The sequence below is a fragment of the Triplophysa dalaica genome, chromosome 21 (assembly GCF_015846415.1).
Source record: "Triplophysa dalaica isolate WHDGS20190420 chromosome 21, ASM1584641v1, whole genome shotgun sequence".
Lineage (NCBI taxonomy): Eukaryota > Metazoa > Chordata > Actinopteri > Cypriniformes > Nemacheilidae > Triplophysa > Triplophysa dalaica.
In genome coordinates this window covers 14,353,288-14,373,704 of record NC_079562.1, presented here as the reverse complement: position 1 = coordinate 14,373,704, position 20,417 = coordinate 14,353,288, and the positions used below count along the sequence as shown (strand labels likewise).

The following is a 20,417-nucleotide window of genomic DNA, read 5'->3' as shown; positions in this document are numbered from 1 at the left end:
TCTCCCAGACCGCATCACTCTTGAAGATCTGCCCCTCTGTCGCTCTCACAGTAGAAACGGGGGGAAGGGAGAGATGCACAATAGAGAGAGGGGTCAGAGAAGCCTGACTCGCCCGTTTGTCTTCTCTTTTCACTGATCTTCATCTTTCAGCGCCGCCCGGGCCAGCTGACTGCAGCTGCGGTAAAGGTTGAGTGTCACACCCCCGGGGTTAAAGGATTTGCTCTCTGTTGTAGCAGCGGTTGAATGAAGGGGGTCACAGGGTCACGATGAACACAGGACTCTGTCCTCAACATGCCTGCTGGGGAAGATCAGAGTTTTAGTGACCGGTGTGGCTAAAGATAATGATTATGTTTTGGATCCTCAATAGTGCTGTACTGAATAAACCCATCACTAAGTGCTTGTTTATCTTGACAAATCTTTTGAAAATATTTGATACTTGTATACAACGGCAAAACTATTACTTACATGTAGTTGTGCTCATTTATGCTCTTTTGCACATTTCTGAGATTTTAACAAGCCCCTAAACCAAAGATTAAATTCTGGTATGTAACCTGTCCAGTATCCTTCACAAAAAAGTGTTGTAGTGTTGTTCTTCTAAACTAAAGTAACCATAAAATAACTATACCGTCAGTCACCTTTTCATGTACATCTCTGAAATATGCTTATATGTACTGACAGAAAAGTACCTAGGTAAAAAATAATCAATAAATAATTCAAATATATTTAAGTACACTTCCATAATGTAGGCCTACTTACTGTGCTTTATTGTCACACGTTTATTTTGGTCTCCTAAATACCAAAAATATAGTTGATGTCTCAAAATGTACTCATTACATTTTAGATCTTGAGAAGTACTTCAAACTTTTTTTGGTATATTAAGTACAAAATAATGCGTACTATTAATATTTATAATACTCAAACACTAGGCAGACGATGGGTAAGAACTTTAAACAATGTTTATTGACACAGACAGGCAAGTAAACAGGTAAGTATGAACATGCATTGACTGATGACTGGATAAACTGTATAATAATACTGTCCTTGTGTTACAGGAGATCGTGGATGATGGGTTAGGGTGGTGGGTGAAGACGTGACGGACTAGAACGACGACGAGAAGACAGCTTGTATCAAACTTGGAGAGCAGGTAAGTAACTTGTTTCGCTTGTGAGACCAGTCACCCACTGAGGGAAATAGGGAGCGCTTTACAGTGGCGGTGATCAGAATTCTGGTGAAGGCGAAGTTGTACTTTCATAAACTAAAAATGTATTCAACTGGTAAATTTACTGTAAATCTGTGCTTGATTGCTGTATAGTTGTACTCTAAACTCCTGTACTACTGTTACACTTAAAAGTATACACAAAAGTACTTTAATAAACTCCGATTTTGTCCCAAGTAGTATTGAAATGGTGTACTATAGTGCATTCTACTAGTACACTGATTTTTGTATACTTACAAAATATACTTAAGTCTACATAAAATATAATTTATTTAAGTTATACCTAATTAAATTAACTAAAAGTACACTTTTTTGTAAGGGATGCTATGGACATGAATGATGCCTCAAATCTTGTGATCTGTTGAGGAGGATGGTCACAAAAATGGATAAAAGCAGACCTGACTTCCAACAAAAGAGGGATGAACCAGGATCTTAAAGATCTTGGGACCAAAATATTGTAGAAACTACAGAGTGCTCCATTGTGTGAGCAAGAAACAACCCAGAACGCCTTAGCAACAACCTAGCAACACCCTGGCAACCAACATATAAAAACAAAGCATAATGGTGTAGAGGTGTGTAGGGGTATACACAACATATTTTCTTGAAGAAATCTTGAAGACTTGTGTTGTGTGATGTCATAAAATGTTAAAAACAAGTATAAAACCCCTTTTCTCCATTTGTAACATTGAGTGATATATTAAGTCATCCATCCATGCATTCTTCATATCCGCTCCGGGTTGTGAGGATAAATCTACATTATTACACTATATTCATTACACTAATATTCATTTGTGCCTAACAAGTTCACAAACAGATATAACACAAGTCAACCAAAAGAAAAAATTCAATATTGGTAATGCGTGAAAAGGAAATGTTAAAGACAAGGGTGTGACAGCGTCTGTCGTGTATAAATTGTATTGAGAGCCAGAGCATTCTCAAACGCCTGGGAAAAAACTCGCAAAACAGGAGCTGTCAATCACAAGCATAGTAAATGGGATATTAAGGCCCCGCCCCCGCTTGAAAAGCACACGCACACACAGCAGGGCTCTGACCCGTGAGGTTAAGGTCATCTCATTTACCCCAAACATCATGTCACATTTAAATACGCTTCCACACAGACAACATGAGCGGATGGTGACTGGACGACGCTCTTTTTTCTTATGTACATCAATGTTCTCTTTCTGCTTATGCTCTTCATTTCGGCCTTCCTATGCTGTTACCTCGGACCCTCCCTCCTTCACTCTTCACCTCTCACACTTAGTACTTCGCAGAAAAACACAGTGCTATTCAGATAAACAAGAGCTTTGACCCCGACCAAATGACCCAGCATGCTTTGTTTTCTTTCTTCCCGGAGGAAAACGTTATTGCTCAAGGGTTGCTCTTTTGCAGCTCAGGGCACTGGAGTTCACAGTTATGTTTCATTGTGAGGGCATGCGTGAGTTTGTTGGGGATGTTTGAAGACTTTTAGCACAGATCAATATGTAGAAAGACATAACACGTAGAGTAAATCTTCTCTTTATTTTTATCAGTCACAATTACATTCAAGAAGACAGGGAGCCTCAGTGATGACGTGTTTTTGTAGGCCAACCCGGAAGATAACGCTGCAGAGGTTCCCTCGACCGAAAGCCTATGCAGTTTTTCCCATAGACTTTTTGAAGATCGCAAAAATAAAATCTGTTATTAACATAGTTTTTTCACGTTTACATGTTTTGTCAATCAAGATAATCTTTACAAATCAACGACACGACATGTTACTTTTCAAGCCAAAATACAATCTTCAGAAGTAAAAAGCTAACACGATGCTATAAACAGACTACACTTAAGGTTGCTCGACATCAACGTCACCATCACCAAGCCAGCGATAACTCTTTTAAACTTTATTAAAAATTATTGTGTTATTCACTCCGTGAATGAATCTGCATCTACGTTTTAAGCAATTTGTGCAAATGTTGTATTATTTGTGAGCTTTATATGTGCGTTGACATCTTTCGTCCCCTCCAAAGGATGTACTCACTTTTAGCAACTTGTTAGCAACTGCCTTTTAAAACACAATAAGGCTTGAAAAAAATCACAAGCGGTTAAAATTGGTGTGTTTATGTCATAGATTAAACATGAAAAGATTTAGAGATCAGCTGTAGACCTTATTCCAGGCGATTTACCAAAAACCCATAGATTTTGGAGTCTTGGAACCGGAAGTCCTAAAGGTCGCTTCCGGGGTTTGCATACAAAAAATACTTCGTCTCTGCGGCTCCCCGAAGACTGAAACAAAGTAATGCAAAAGACAATAAGAATATCAGTCTACTATCCCAAAACCAAAGGCAGCCACACACAAAACCCTGCCTTGCTTTTCCAGTGAGAGATGGATTAGTAACAATCTTAAAGGTGAAAGCGGGTCGCGTGGGGCCTCGGTGAAGGCAGCAGGTTTGTAATCCGTTTAACCAATAAGATGTCTTCATTGAGCGTATTAGAGCCCTATAGCATAACCCCGGCTGACCTCTTGTGCTGTGTCTCCGGCGCTTCCCTCTCTTAATTGGTGGATGGTTTCGGGTTTTGTGTGTGGTATGGAATCGCGTTGTGAAATAAATAAATCTATTTTCATCCATTCATTTGGCAGTACATGTAACTTTGAAGTGAATGCAAAGGATGCAACAATAGATTAGCTATGGAGTACATTAAAGTCATTATTCATTTTATTTATATAAACTCATTAAACATTTTAATTTACTTTATTTGCTTGAAATTAATTTGTTTTTCTACTGATGCTAATGGATTTTTGAAGTGCTTTTGTAGTAGGTGTATGAAGGAGATTCTTTATATAAATACGGTATGGACAAATTAAATTAAAGGGATAGCTTACCCCAAAATAAAAAGTCATGTAATTCAAGACATGTATATGATTTTTCCTCTGTAGAACACAAAATAAGAAATATAAAATAAGAAATAAAATGTCATTTTGTGTTCATCAAACGGAAGTCAATGGGGGTCAATGTTGTTCGGTTACCAGGATTCTTCAAAATATCTTCCTATTGACTTGGAAGTGAACTATGGGTGAATAAACGATGAACGAATTTTCATTTTTGGGTGAATTATCCCTTATATTTTTCCCAACAATGGGTTGCAACACCCAAGCATCATTGTGTATATTTTCAGCTAGACTACTGAATTGATAAAAACATATTCAAAATGTTTTCAAATCTCCTTCTTTGTTTAAAGGCACACCTGACTAAATATTTATTTGCTGCGCTACATCTTTAAAAACCTCAAAATCAATACAGAGGTCAGCTCATTTGAATAACAATTGGCCAAGTGTGACTTTCCCACCAAATGAGGGCAGTTCCTCTGTTTTTCTCAGGGTTGAGGATGTTGATTCCTGGCCCAGCCGTGCTCCGCCGTGGCCCCAGCAGATGTTCGCGTACGGCCCGCTGCGTCGAGCTGGTCAGTGTCTGACGCTCAATCTCTCTGTGAAGGTCAAAGGTCTCGCAATGTCAGGAGACAGACCTCTCGTACGCGTCAGAGAGCACCGGTGACGCTCACGGACGGTAAGTTCAGTGCGCGTTTCTCGAGCAAATGGTTTTACACCTATGAAATGGTTAAAGTTTAAACCCACTTACCACATTCCTCAACACCTGAACTGAAGAGCTGAGACCCTCTGGGTCATTACAGCTGTAAAACCACAGAGATATGGTGAAACAAGTCCAAACGCTGAGAAGAAGAGGGTGTTTAGATGATTTAAAATGAGACAATGTACAGTCAGCATATCATTACCATCAGGATGATAAAAAAATGATACCTTACAATTAGTACATTTATTCAGGCCAGAACAATCAGATGAGTAGACAACGGATTTCCTCAAGCTTCCCCCACAGACAGTGATCTTAGAAAGATGTAAACAAGCAGCTTTAAGCTGTTTACTTTACTGATGTTTACTGTATATCTTAAAACTATACCAGAATACACCACAAGCCCAGATTTAGACAAAAGCAAGGAGTTGGGTGAAGATCAGATCAGATAGATGATTATGAGCTATTGTATTCCAATACTGTATAAAGAATAAACATGTTTAACTTCATTTCAAGAGAACTAAAAATCAATACTTAAATAAATGCTGGTTTTTTATAACCTAGTTGGAACAAAAAGGGATGAAGCCGCTGGGTTGTAAATTAACCTATGTTCAACGAAGGACATATAATGACATCATTTCCTAAAAGTATGTTTGTACTAAATTAGACTAAAACTAGATTACGCTCTAATAAATTCTGGGTTATTTTCAGCTCAGCGTTGGTTTAAAAAGGGACAAATGCCTTGTTGGGTCAACTATAAACATTTTCTGGGTTAATTTAAACCAACAGCTGAGTTTGTCCTTGTCCTGACCAAGTGCTGGCCTAAAATAATTATTTTATAGTAAATACATTAATAAAAGAAAATATGATTTACTTTTTTTGTATTTCTAATTTTTTTTGTAAATTAATAAATAAAAATGGGAATTGCTGAACATCTATAAAAATATTAAATAATAAACATAAATTAAAGCACTAAACTGTCTTATTTTAAAGTCTCCGTGAACCAAAAGTTGCGTTTCACTTCCGTGTTTCCGAGTGAAATGGAGTTTTGAATGAGATTTGCGATTTGATTGGATGTATAAAAACAGCTGTGGCATTTTGAAATGGAACTGGCAGCAGACAGACAGGAAAAGGGGAGGAGTTAACGGATGCTCCGCCCAAGCCATCTAACATACGCCATCGATAGATAGTCATAACAGGATTTGAATGCATTTTCAGATTTGAACTAATAAAAGAGAATGACCCACATTGATAAACTATTTACAATATCCTCTGCAATATTTCATGAAAAAAACAGGCATTGTCATTTTTAATTTCACTTGGATTTTAACAAATGTGTTTCCTGGACACAAGGCAAAACACCAGATCAAGAAACTTTGTTTTGCACTGTCGTACAGATAAAGTCACATGACTGGACTGTGGCGAAACTGACACATATCATTTCCGAAGTTGAGATCATCACCCAGGAAGTTAAACTCTTACGATCTGCACCTTCCTTATAGATGCGTGCTAAGTGTACCGATGGTCATCCCTTGAGGGGTTAACCGTGTGTGTGGTAACACATTCCTGCTTGTTTGTGTAGAGCGCCTGCAGCCCACTCACTGCTCTTTGACTCTATTACCCTTATAAGGCAGACAGTGCCATGGCAACCAGAGGGCTTGAATAGCAGTGTCAAATCCCTGAACACACAGACACACGCTTGCTCGCTCTCCACCACTCACAGAGAGAGAGGGAGAGAGAGAGAGAGAGAGAGAGAGAACAGAACGAGGCTTGTTGGTCAGTCACCACAGACACTCATAGGTCATCTGTCTCTCCGGGCTGTTGGGTCTCATGGTTTACTCATGAATGAAGAAAGGCAGAGGATGGGAAGCGGTGGACAGCTAAAAGATCGTTGGGACGGTTCTTGGGAATGTTAAGGTCACGGAGACCATACGTCTGGACACGGAAACGAGGTATGAAAAGACTCTCTCTCTCTTAGAGGCATACGCTCAGGGCGTACCGAGATGTTTCTCCGCGCAGCCGAGTAGCTTTTTCTTGCTTGCTTTGAGAAATATGTGGAACGAGTGTTCAAGGCTGTGTTGTTTCACATGAGGAAGATAGAGAGAAACCGAGGAACTTCCTTGAACTTTGATCCTTGAGCGGCAGGGTGGGGGCTGAGCTCTGTTTATCATTACCCAGCGTGCTCTCCGTGTGTTTGGCTTTGCGTTTGTTCTGCTTTGTGTAAATGAACTCTTTAGTAGTTTAAATACAGGTTTTGATGGACTTTGAGATATCCGCTTCAACCCTTCCTTTTATGTCATTCATTGCTCTTAGATCTGGAGATTTGTCAGTTGCGTGTCATTGAAACTATTCTATTCGAGAAATAAAAAGACACAAATGACACAAATGAATGTGGATTATAATGTATTTTCTACTGTTGTCAAAGACTCATCTCATTATTGTTCAGTAGAATATCATTTGTGATTTCAATACGTTACTTAAGGAAACAAAAGTTGATGCCAAGTACAGCGGCAGAGTCAAATGTGACCTTTAATACCCTCAACGTTTCTAAACACGATGTTGTGTTTCCCCACGCAGAAGGAACTGGTTTGACTTGTTGGTTACTAGGGGGCATGCAGTGTAAGCTTTCCTCGTATCGTGTCAGAGTTTCCAAGTGAAAGCATGAGGAGTTTTGTTTTAACCGCGAGCTGAGTGGCACTTGAACATGTTTCCCAAAGTCTGGCTGTGTTTATTTGTAATTTATTGCTTCCTGTGAACCGGGCACCTTGTTCCGTCTGATCTCAGCAACTCTTGTTGCACCAGAGATCCTTGAGGGGGTTTAACAGAGTTGGAGGTCACGAAAACAAGTGACAGTGGATGAAAAGTCACAGGGCTGCTTAATGACATTTGGCGCAAAAGTATTTGTTGTTTCTACTCTCGGTCTGATTTGTCGGGCTTTACTGTCTGCAGCTTAAAGGGATTCACTCCGAATTCTTCACGCGAGAAGGTTTCTCCTGACGGCGTACAGAGATGGCCATGGTGAGCGGGGGATGGGTCAACCCCAACGGCAGCGCTAATGGACTGAGCGACAAGGGTTACCTGCGGGGGGAGGAGGAGGGCAGCTCGCCCCGGGCGGGGAACAGCGACGCCGAGGGCGTGGAGGAGGACAAGGCCTGCGTGGTGGACTGTGTGGTGTGTGGGGACAAATCCAGCGGGAAGCACTACGGCGTTTTCACCTGCGAAGGGTGTAAGAGTTTCTTTAAGAGGAGCATCAGACGGAACCTCAACTACACCTGCAGGTGAGGTCACGCACGGCACGCTGTCCATCGCAGAGCTCACATCAACTGAGATTTTTCTGTCCTTTCCCTGGAAATATCCCTTTCTTTAGCAGTATGATGTTTGCCGGATGTAGTAATTAAACAGGATCAATTTACATGGAAAGCAATATTGCATATTTTTGATATGACGCATCTAGGTAGTTTTGCTAAAAAAATCTGGTAAAGAAAAGGATTCTGGCACTGTGAAAGTCAAAAACTGGTATTGTCTTGTTTCAAGAACTTTTATCACATTTTATTATAATTATATTTTTTTAAATGTAACTTAATAATAATAATAATAGTTTATTTAATATTTATTAATTGTTATTAAAAGGCTGTAAAAAAATTATCAATATTATTATTGCAATATTATCATTTTTTCACAGACAAAATTCCTGACAGACCTCCCTAAAAGCTCACATGTCAGCCTGTATAAAGAAACATGTCAGACTTTCAATGTTTTAAACGCCACAAAGCTATGCTGGTTACACTCATCAAAATCTCAACCTATGACTTCCTAAAAGACTTAACCGCAATGCTATATTTTAACCTACAAAAATGACCCATTCCCCTTTAATATTACTTCATTCACACAACACAGGATTTTTGAACACATGCATGAAATTCTTCTTAAAACCTCCGTCATTGGTCAGGCACCACAGCCAATCGCACGCTCTCCATCCAGATACAGCTTAGCAAAGGAATTTGGCTGAACTTTCTGTGAACTCTGTTAACCTCTTAGTGACATTTGGTTTACACTTTATGTCTGTAAAGAGATCATTTACATACTCATGAGATAATTATGTTAATTAATAACTATGCTAATGCTGCAGATTTTCAGTCTTTTTTGTGGGCGATGCTTTAAAAGGGTGTCTAGCATTTATTTTGCGTATTTTCTATTTAACGTGCCACAGTTTATTAACAAAGTGATCTAACAAAAGTGTTAACACGCTTTTTCTCTACGTGAAGTTGCGCTCACAATGAAAGTTATTTGTTGGTGATTTTTTTATTGGACACAGCGACCAATCAAAATTGTGCCTGTAATTCTGCACAGCTGGTTTGCATACCCCATTAATATCTAAGCGCCGCTATAATTATTTGCATAAATAAGTTTATCGACACTTACTGGTTGTTGGACTTTTTTCAACACGGTGTTAAAAGAATTTCATTCACAGCAAAATCACCAGTGTTAAAAAAGGTCAAATTAACTCTCTGACATTTTTTAACACTGGCAATTTTACTCTTTTGTTTTCAACAACATGATTATTTGAAAAATGTCAAAATATATTTTTGGAGCTGCCACAGTGTGTTTATCTACAGTAACAGCAAAACTGTTTATTGTATCATTCAACAAAAATATCCAAACCATTAAGCCAGATGTTGCACAAAGATACATGGCTGTCGACACAGAATTGGGCATGTTGTGTGTTTATAATTGGCCAGTCACAGCTGATGTAACATTAGCCCTGCTACCATGGGAACTTTAGGAATGAATGAACAGAACTGTGTCCTTCGTGCCAAGGTTAAAGGGCTGATTTACCTGAACACCATTGGTGAGCTCTTCATGTGTGACAGATCGTGAAGGACAGTTTCACACGGATACATTCATATGAGTGCAGCTTGATTTGCAGGATTATAGCCTGAGATACACAAAATAAATAATTAAAGAAATGCATTTATCTCTTTTTACTCATGTTTATTGCTGCAGTTTTCTTTTAGTTCAAGGGGTTTTACTAATATTGAACTTTATGTAATTCAGACACGAGGTCATTGAAAGACCTTGATACAGTTCACGATAACACTTCTCATTCATTATTAACTGCTGATTGTGTCTTTATTTACTGTGATGTGGGAACAGAATGCATGCTTCTGTGCAATTTTTTCCCTTTGTAAGGAACTTAAAGCAAGACACCAAACTATTTCGTTTATAGTCTTATTTGACATTTTAATATTAATAAAGGCTAACATTTTGGGGAGGAATTTATTTTTCACTTGTTTGCTCACAATTATGTTATCTTGACTCAACTGTAAACTCTCCTCCACAGGTCAAACAGAGAGTGTCAGATTGATCAGCATCATCGTAACCAGTGTCAGTACTGCCGACTGAAGAAATGCTTCCGGGTCGGCATGAGAAAAGAAGGTAATTTACTTCAGAACAGAAACACTGGTTTAAATCTTACATATCTTCAAAATATTTTTTTTACATTTTGATTCAATAATAAATGTTCTGTTGGGAGTATTTTGATCAAACGTGTTTTGTTAAAGACCTGAAACAGGAAGTTCTTCTAGACCATCGCTGCATATGTTTTACTAAGTGGTCTATCATTATATTCACTTAACCAAGTGGCACACCCCAAAATAAAGTGTCAATAACCTCATGTTTCTTTTAACCTGTCATAAATTTGTAGTGAATGTCTCTTCTGAACCTTTACTGGACTTCTGTGATTTTTGTGGTTTCGGGTTCTTTTTCTCGACATAAAATAAATATTAAATTAAAATAAAAAATACAATCCATTTGCGCTGAATCAAATCTCAGTGATGTAGGAGAAATATTTGAGATATTACAGAGATCTTAGCTTAATTCATCATACAGGCTATAGACATGTTGACTGTTTTACATCCAGACAGTGTCCAAACTTTTTCTCTTTGTCATTTAAAACATTGTTTTGCTGTTTAGAAAAATAAAAAACTTCATAGTATTTGCAGTGTCTTTATTACATTCAATCTAATAATGTTGGGTTATTTCAACCCAGCATTTGGTCAAAAACAGACAAACATGAACAATTGTGGGTCAAATATAAACATTTTCTGGGTTAAAAGTCAACAGTTGGGCTCGTCCCTTTTTGACCCAACGATGTGTTGAAATAACCCAACAATTTTAGAGTGTATATAATACCAAGACGTTACCAATTTAGGCAATATACATAACTTAAAATATTGCAATGCAACATCATCTTTATCCAAACTTCTCTATTTTTTTGGCCTTCTTTCCCCTAGCGGTCCAGCGTGGTCGCATCCCTCCCTCCCATGCAGGCATCAGCCCGGCCTCAATGGTCACAGTAGGTGTCGATGGTGGAGGAGCTCCAGGCATGGGCGGAGATTTTTTTAACGGTCAGGCGGTATCTGAACTGATCACTCAGCTGCTGAGAGCCGAGCCGTACCCCAACAGCCGCTACGGGGCTCAGTGTGGCCAGCAGCTCCCGGGGGCCAACAGCTCCGTCATGGGCATCGACAACATCTGCGAGCTGGCGGCGCGGCTGCTCTTCAGCACTATCGAGTGGGCGCGGAATATTCCCTATTTTCCCGAACTGCCCGTCTCGGAGCAGGTGGCCCTTCTTAGACTCAGCTGGAGTGAACTGTTCATCCTGAATGCTGCTCAATCGGCCCTGCCCCTTCACACGGCCCCCCTGTTAGCAGCTGCTGGTTTTCACTCCTCCCCCATGGCTGCCGATCGCGTCGTGTCCTTCATGGACCAGGTGCGGGTCTTTCAGGACCAGGTGGACAAGCTGACGCGACTGCAGGTGGATACCGCCGAATACAGCTGTCTGAAAGCCATCGCTCTTTTTACACCAGGTGAGTGGTGATCTACGCCTAACATAGGTCCAATTTCATGAGAATTTGTTTTCATTGTCTTAACATTTGTTTCTCTAAGATGCGTGCGGTCTGTCAGACCCGGCACACGTCGAGAGCCTGCAGGAGAAAGTTCAGGTGGCTTTGACCGAGTACGAGCGCATGCAGTATCCGGGTCAGCCGCAGCGCTTCGGCAGACTTCTGCTTCGTCTGCCCGCCCTGAGAGCCGTGCCCGCCAACCTCATCTCTCAACTCTTCTTCATGCGGCTGGTTGGCAAGACGCCCATCGAAACACTTATCCGGGACATGCAGCTCTCCGGAAGCTCCATCAGCTGGCCATACGTGCCCGGACAATAGATGAAAACGCCCGTCCAGTCTCAGGCTTTTTCCCATGATTCCACAGTAACTGTGTGGAGAGATGTTGGTCTTGTACATACTGAATAACTAAAGTGACAAGATGTTCCTATGCAGATGAGCCTCGATGGTTCACATCATCAGTATCAGCAAATGACCAGATGCTGATGTGTGACATTGATCTAAAGCTTGAAGAAAGGGTTGGTAATTCATTCTTATGGAAAGCATAGCGAAATAGTGTAGATGTACATTAAGAATCTTTATAAAGGACTGCAAATCTAAAAGGTTGGGATACATACCATATACTTGAAAATTCATTGGTGAACAGTCTTTGGAATGAAATATTAGCATATTGTATTTCACACTCTACTGTGTATTGCATACTATTTTTTTTTCATAGTATGTGAAACTGTATGCAGTATTCAGACGTAAATGCTTGATGTCACAGGACCTTTTTGCAAGTGAAACGTGGCGTTGGGACATCCTTTTTGGAAAAAACATGGCTATTTTGAGGATTGAGGTTGTTCATGTATGAAGTGGATATACAGTATTGTGTAATTTGTGCTCTGGTTACACACTGCACATTTTTGTGAATGTAACAGATCATCAGAAAGGACAAAATTTGAATACTATGCATTGGACACACAATACATACTGTAGAATGCTATTCTGAACACGTCGTCTTGTTTTAAACAGGTCTATTCACTTTTTTACTCTGTTGTGGACTTGGTATAAAGTTTTACGTTGCTGACTGTGGAAAGTATCAAATATTTTTACAAACTAAAATACAAAATGAATGATTAACATACAAGCTCTTATGTAAGACCATTTGTAAACAAATTTGCATTTTCACGTGTGTTTTGAAAAAAGAAAATAAATAAACTGCAACAAGTGAAACGATTATTTGCTTAAAAATGAGTCAATGACGGAGTGGTTTCAAATTCATGGTGTTTTTTTCTTTTCATATTAAGCAGGTTTAATCGAAAATATTTTAACGGTAAATTTTAATAATATTTCTTGGTTTATTATATTTATATACAGTTATTTAAACCTATTATTCAATTTAAACGATACAATTTTTGGTTAAAGTCATAGGGGTGTCAAACATTTTAAATCTTGTAATTTTGTTCTTCTGGAAAAACATTTCCAAGATAAAACCAAACTACTTAAAAATAAATTTTGCACCGTTGACACACCACATTTTATTTATATTTGTTTGATAGTTTTTATACTAGCAAAGGAATTTTATTAAAGAAATAAGCAACCATCCATCCATCCATCCATTTTCTACCGCTTATCCGAACTACCTCGGGTCACGGGGAGCCTGCGCCTATCTCAGGAGTCATTGGGCATCAAGGCAGGATACACCCTGGATGGAGTGCCAACCCATCGCAGGGCACACACACTCACGCATTCACTCACGCACTCACACCCTACGGACAAATTTTCCAGAGATGCCAATCAACCTACCATGCATGTCTTTGGACCAGGGGAGGAAACCAGAGTACCCGGAGGAAACCCCCGAGGCACGGGGAGAACATGCAAACTCCACACACACAAGTCGGAAGCGGGAATCGAACCCCCAACCCTGTAGGTGTGAGGCGAACGTGCCCCCCAATAAGCAACCATTATGACATTATTTAGGTTTTTCTGTATGTATGCAGTTCCAGGATAGGGCCTTAGCTAAGATATTTAAGTCGTTGTTAACCATACTATACAAGAAAAAATACATTAATGTGTGCATCTTCAGACAAATCACATTGATTTATTTAAAGGTATATCAATGGAAGCTTTTTTCGATTAACAGTTTTTATCACTCATGATGTAAAATAAAATGAATCGTAATATAGAATAAAATGCAGAAAATACCACTTACCCCACACGAGAGGCACGAGAGAGAAAAGCACTTTTATTGTTGGTCAGGAAAAGTGTGCATACAGTGTCCTCTAGTGGTGAACAAGTGCTGGCGCATGTCTAAATCACATTGAAAATCACAGTCAGCAAGCGTTTAAACGTCCATAAATATAAACACGTAACCATCGAGATATGTTCATCTGATTAAACTGTGTAATAACGAATGGAAACGATTAATAATAATGAAGTATAGTGTAGATTCACTAGATCTCAGGTTGGGTGTGTGCAGTGCAGCCCCAGCCCCTACACAAAGGGGAGTAACCCATCACACGGACGCTGTTATAGTGAAAAATCACAAAAGATAGTCGCCAAAATAAGAAATAAAACTATTTTCTGCTGTGAAAATGTCGTACATACCCGGTCAGCCTGTCTCAGTGGTTGTGGTGAGTTTCTTTCAGTCTCAAAGTTTTAGCATGCGTGGCTACGCTAGCAGTCGCACACTTCGCTTTTAGTGTTCTGGTTTAGATTAAATGATTATATCTTATTTTACAACATTTCACTGAGACAGTTGTTGAAATAAACTCGTCGTTTTCTGACAAAACTAATCGAAGCGATGCCAGAATAGATTCCTTTGAATGGTATGACTTAAGTTAAGAAACACTTTAAAGTGAGTTTAATGTTAGCTTGTAGTGCTAACGTTAGCAAGAGTAAATGAGAAATACTTATTTGATACATTTGTCGAATTTGTTTCTGAAGATTAGCATGTATATATATTTGTCAAACTATGGCATGGAATGTTCACTTTGTTGTAACGTTAATAGATTAGTATGGGACTTAAAAACTAAGTTAACTAGCAAAAGTTTTACCTAACTAGCACCGGATAAGGAAAAGTTATTTTGTTTCATTCTTATGCAGTTTGACCACAAGTTACTAACACTTCTTAAACATATTTTATAACAAAGAATCCCTATTTTTTATTCACGGGTTTAAAATGTCCATATGATGTCACTCAGGTGTGAGTTTAACGGGTGTGGCTCGTGTGTATTTTGCAGGTAGTGATGCACCTTATAAGGACATAAACTTAGTTTCCAACATCCCACCAATATAACCCAACACATGACCAGAGAGACCCACAGAGGTCATTAGTTCCCATTTAAACCAATACAATTCCCATTTATATATGTAACCATACAAGTCCATTAGAAGGAGCTCTTGTAGGGTTTTGTGGCACAATGTCTGCTTCATGACGCTTCTAAACGGTTTCTTACTTTGTTTCAGCAACGAATTGAAATTCAAAAACTACGAGATGGGGATAATTTAATATTAGGGTTCAGCATCGGAGGAGGAATCGACCAGGATTCGAACCAGAACCCGTTCTCTGAAGATAAAACTGATAAGGTGAAGTGCCCTAGTATAGCGTTAAAGGAAGTTTAAGTGATGTAAGTGTTAAGGTGGGATTTATACAACATGCTGTGGTTGTAACCTGCTGTTGCTCTTGTGAATGATGTTATAGGGAATCTATGTAACACGTGTGGGTAAAGGGGGACCTGCAGAGGTGGCTGGACTCAGGATCGGAGACAAAATCATGCAGGTGAGAGATGTAAACTTGCTAGCCACAAAATTTTTAACTTGAGCAAATCTTCTTTAGGTTTCCCAATATCTTGAAAATGTCCTAATTTCCTGGGCCAGTACTCATGACCAAATTCTAAGAAATGTCCCTTTAAATTAAAGATCCTAGTCAAGCAAATATTTTGCAATATAGACCACTTCGTAAGAAGACCGTAAACGCTTATCCTGAGGCTCTGCCTTTTCATTTATTTATTATTAGTATAATTTTTTTAACTCTTACATATAGAATTAAATCTTCAAGATATTTGTTTAAGATTTTAATTGGGTTAAATATTCTGTTGGTTGTTATTTGTTCAAACGTTTGTTTGGTGAAACAACAAGTTTCTATCAACCAGCGTTGGTTACGTCATACAAATTGGTCTATAAGCTCCTGTGTCTGCTGCAAAAATACATATAATGTGCACGTGTGTGTAGATAATTTTAAAGTGAAGGCTTGAAAAAAATCCTATGTTAAAGCTTTCTTTATTTTTTTTCTTGGACAACCTCTCCCGTTTTTCAAAAGATTGTGTCATACCTAGCCCTGCTTTTTGTCATTACCTCGCTCATAGTTGCTCTCAGATTTTTAAAATATGTCTTCCATTAGAGGACACTGTCTAATAATTGTATCTTAAGAAATGTCAGAGTTTGAAACAGTTTTGTAGCTTAAATTTAGTATTTTTACCATAAAATAGTTGATATGCTAGTATGTCATAAGATAATGTATTTTCGCAAGTGTCAAATCTGTCATGTCTATGGTTTAAGAAGTGTTTTCTTAAACCATAGAGAAAACACTCTAGTTTTTTCTCAGTTTGCATTTGTACAATGTATTTATTGTATATTAAGTTTGTAGTTTGGGAGAGAAATGCTGGGAAATGGCTTTAATCACTAAAATAAACATTAAAAATGAAAGTAAAGGCAAGATCACACTGCGTAACTTTTCGATGGATTTTGCTGTAGCAGACAGATAATGAAGATCCTAAACCCCCGGATTCATCCAAAATGACACTGCCAATCGGGAACTAATGCAGACAGCATTTTTACCACGTAGCATGCACCTGGCATAGCATGCACCTCATTGGCATGTTGTTGTGTAATGTGCATGCTGCTCGGCAAGATGATGTCAGAAAAAAACTCTGTCAGGTAGTCTTAATGTTGTGTTGTGGGTGCTTGCCTTAAGCTGCAATAACCAAAAAACACAGGGGCAGTTAATTCAAAAATAAAAATTCTGTCATCATTTGCTCACTCCTCAAAACCTGCATGACTCTGTCGTCTTTGAAAAGATATTTTGATGAATGTCTCAGTGGTTTTGTATATAGGGGCCAATGTTTGTTTAAATAGGTTCTTCAAAAAATCAACATGTTTACTAGATTTACTGATTTATTCCAAATCTGACATGTCCAAATAATTTCCCTTTGAGCCATTGTTGGGCTCGACCCCGTAATTGCTGCTTGCAGCTATATTTTATTCTAGATTTGTCAAACTAGATCTGCTCATGAATGATGAACATCAAGTATTATCTGGCTTTGTTATTTATTAGCATATAGTGTCTTTGGTTCATTATTGGTTGCTGTGACTCACAGGTGAATGGGTGGGACATGACAATGGTCACACACGATCAGGCACGAAAAAAACTCACCAAGAAGAACGAAGACGTGGTCAGGCTTCTCGTCACTAGAAGATCTCTTGAGGATGTAGTTAGACATTCCATGATGCAATAACCAACACACTAATTGAAACAAATGAATGTGGTTATGGGTTTATCACAAGTTTTGGAGCATGTTTTAATAAAAGAAATGTACACCTTCCCACAACCAAAGAGTGATGCCAAGAAATCATTTCAGACTCTCATAATGAACTACAAGAACTTTTCAATCAGTCACCTCGGTTATTATTATGTTTTTAATGTATTGAACTCTGAACCAACATATGTATCTCTATAATTACTACTATTTTATTAGTAAATGCAGTATATGCATTCCGTAATTGACATAACTAATTTCATGTGTGTCTTGAACCATCTATACTCTTGAATGTAATGTGTATCTCTGCCTGTTATTAGTATTTGCAAAATCAAGTGATGCAGGAAATTAGAACACATCTCTACTTATATGACCACTAATTTTAATGTTATGTTGTGGGTTGTAACACTTTTTTTATAATACGATTTTGCATTTGATTAAACATATTAGCGCAATGATACAATTGAATTATTATCGCTTTATGATCCGCATCTGAAAGATAAGCACCTGTATAGCTGCCAGGCACAATAACACTGCAATTTTGTATTTAGCAATAGTTATGTTTTCTTATTTCACCGTTTTGTTTTAAAAAACCTTTTTGATACAGACTTTTTGGCATTTGATTGTATATTTTCACTTTCCCAGAGAATAAAAGACTCTTCTATCACATGTGTGTGGGTTTCAATATTATTGAAAATATGTTGTCAGCAGTTTAATCTGTAATTGGCTCTTCAGTTGGGTAAATATCAGTGTTCCCACATTCAGCTTAAATTGGTAAAGTGACATTTAAGCAACAGATCTATTTCCTGACCTTTTGCTGTCCGTTCAGGCAGTTTTGTACCTCTTCCATCTCTTTGATGTTTGCAGGAAAGGTGCATATATGAAGTGCTTCCTTTTATGTCCACTTAAGTTATAATAACATAAATCAAGACAGTTGTTTAACATAGCAGATACTTTTAACTGAACAAGTTGTTTGATAAACAGGACGTATCATGATACCATTTACTAGTCTCTTTCTGTCAGGAAAGAAGACTTTGTCCATTACTTAAAGATTTACTCAATATTGAATATAAATATTCAAAATATTGAAAGTTTTGAGCTCTCTTTCTGTTGACTGGTCTCTTTATTTGTGTCAGTGGAGCTGCTGAAGTCAAGTAGTTCTTTATGAAATGTGGCATTCACTCTCAAATGTCATGACACATGAAAACATTTTTGATTTAATTTAGTGATTTTTGGAATTTAGGCTAAAGTGTTCACCTGATTTTTAAAAAGATATAGAGCCTGTACGGTTTTCTAATTCACTCACCTTACTATACAGACCTTACTTTTGACTCTCAATGAGACCTGCATGCACTTTATCCTAACCCAACCATTGCCAGGGCACCATTTGATTTAATCACTATTTAGCACACTAGCTTTTAAGCACACATTTTGCTGTAGTTATGCAGCTAGTTGCTAGTAACTTACTGTAGATTTATATTTATCAATTTATTGTCAACAGTTTGTTCAAAGATAAATGAACATTAAACAAGTCTTTATCTTTACAGAAAAAACTAAAATAACAGCCTCATGCAGAGCATTCTGTGAACCAGAAATCATCATCAACCTCTTTCTTTTTTTTTCTAATTTTGTTGTCCAAAGTGTTGGTCCAAAGATACAACATACCATTTCCCACCTGCCTTAACTTTCCCTCTGGTGCGTTTATGAGTTTTGCAATCCTGCTCTTGCCATAAACTGACCAAATCCAGAAAAGCTGCACATTTTACAGCCTGACACCAGACAACACTCGTTGTGATGTCATCAGCAAAAACTTTATGATGAATCACTGATCTGAAACAAAGAACTGGATTGCTTATGGCTTCATAATGAAGTCACTGCACCACTGTTGGTATGGCCAACATTAATGAATCATTAATTCAGTTATTGGGAAATTACTTGATTTTATGAGAAAACATAAACCATTTTACAATATATATGAAGTCTTCCAGTACATTCTTTAACTGTAAACACCCTATGTACAATGAAACTAGATTTTTTACAAGTATCTAATGTTAAGCATTTCAGACTTAAGGTCTTTTTATAAACGTTTTCAGAAGTTTACAGTCCTCTATCCAGCTGCCGCATTTCACAGCATTCTACATCAGGATTGAAATCTGTTTAATAGCCCGTTGGATGGTGATAACATTGTTCTGCTACTGGAACTTTTTAAACGATCAACATCAATTATCCTCTAGACATTTCTTTAGAGATTGTCTTGCATTTCTAAAATGCACAATTGAATATAAAATATTCATCATTTCCAAAAATGGTATTTTGTTCTGAATGGATACTCAAACACGAACAAGATGTGTTCTTATTTATAATAGTTTGTCACAGGTTATTTTTATATCACACGGTCATTTAAAGTGTTTTGGCTTATATTTTTATTGATTTTACTGCAATGCAGTAATGCCTGTTTGTGCGCAGTTGAAAGTGTAATTACAGGAGCTAAATGTAGAACATGTATGCAACATACCACCCACACTCCAGCAGGACCATTGTGTTACCATAGCAATGCAATCTGCTGTCACCTTCCAGAAATAAAAACTGTGCTCTTTTATGTTAAAGCCATGTTTTACGTTTTTCATAAACTCTCGAGAATTGATACTTAAGCAAAAACAATTATTTTATTATTATACAGTATTATTTAGCATTTGTTCATACCAATGTAATTTCACCACTCGGGGAAGTTGTAACAACTTCATTGATCCTGTAACATTAACTTTAAGCTAATAAAATGTACACTTAATTTTAGTTGTTTTAAATTGGTTGGCATAATACACAGGGTAAGGTTGTAATTTTTTGAAAAGAAAAGGGTGATCAGGTACTTTTCATGTCCTACTTATGTAAATCATGTTTATTGATCATTATTATAAATCATGATTCATTAATAATACCAGTTTAATAAGCATATCAGCTGTGGACTGTATCTCATTCTTTTCCATAATATACAAATGAAACGTGTCATAAAATGTATGATTGCAAACACATCTCAAATCCAAAGTTAAAACCTTAACCCCCGATCACTGCATGTATTTAAACATTCATTGCATTACAGGTTGCTCAAAGGTTACTTGGAGATAGCAGTCAATCGAGAGAGTTTACATAGTAAAACAGGCCTAAGACATCGTGTAGGAGTCTGAGTGGGTAGACTGGAGCAAAAGGTCATTAATACACACAC

At 37.9% G+C, this 20,417-nt stretch overlaps 2 protein-coding genes across 2 annotated transcripts; both read left to right on the top strand.

Annotated features, from left to right (window-relative positions):
- The first annotated feature begins 6,469 nt into the window (after positions 1-6,469).
- On the top strand, positions 6,470-12,897 carry nr2f6b (nuclear receptor subfamily 2, group F, member 6b). Its single transcript, XM_056735103.1, has 5 exons — positions 6,470-6,728; positions 7,726-8,054; positions 10,118-10,212; positions 11,070-11,645; positions 11,725-12,897. The coding sequence occupies exons 2-5, from the start codon at positions 7,786-7,788 to the stop codon at positions 11,997-11,999; spliced, it is 1,215 nt and encodes a 404-aa protein (XP_056591081.1). The 5' UTR covers positions 6,470-6,728; positions 7,726-7,785; the 3' UTR covers positions 12,000-12,897.
- Positions 12,898-14,116: 1,219 nt separating this feature from the next.
- tax1bp3 (Tax1 (human T-cell leukemia virus type I) binding protein 3) lies at positions 14,117-17,864 on the top strand. The gene is made up of 4 exons (XM_056735018.1): positions 14,117-14,293; positions 15,129-15,248; positions 15,364-15,441; positions 17,039-17,864. The coding sequence occupies exons 1-4, from the start codon at positions 14,255-14,257 to the stop codon at positions 17,174-17,176; spliced, it is 375 nt and encodes a 124-aa protein (XP_056590996.1). The 5' UTR covers positions 14,117-14,254; the 3' UTR covers positions 17,177-17,864.
- Positions 17,865-20,417: the final 2,553 nt, after the last annotated feature.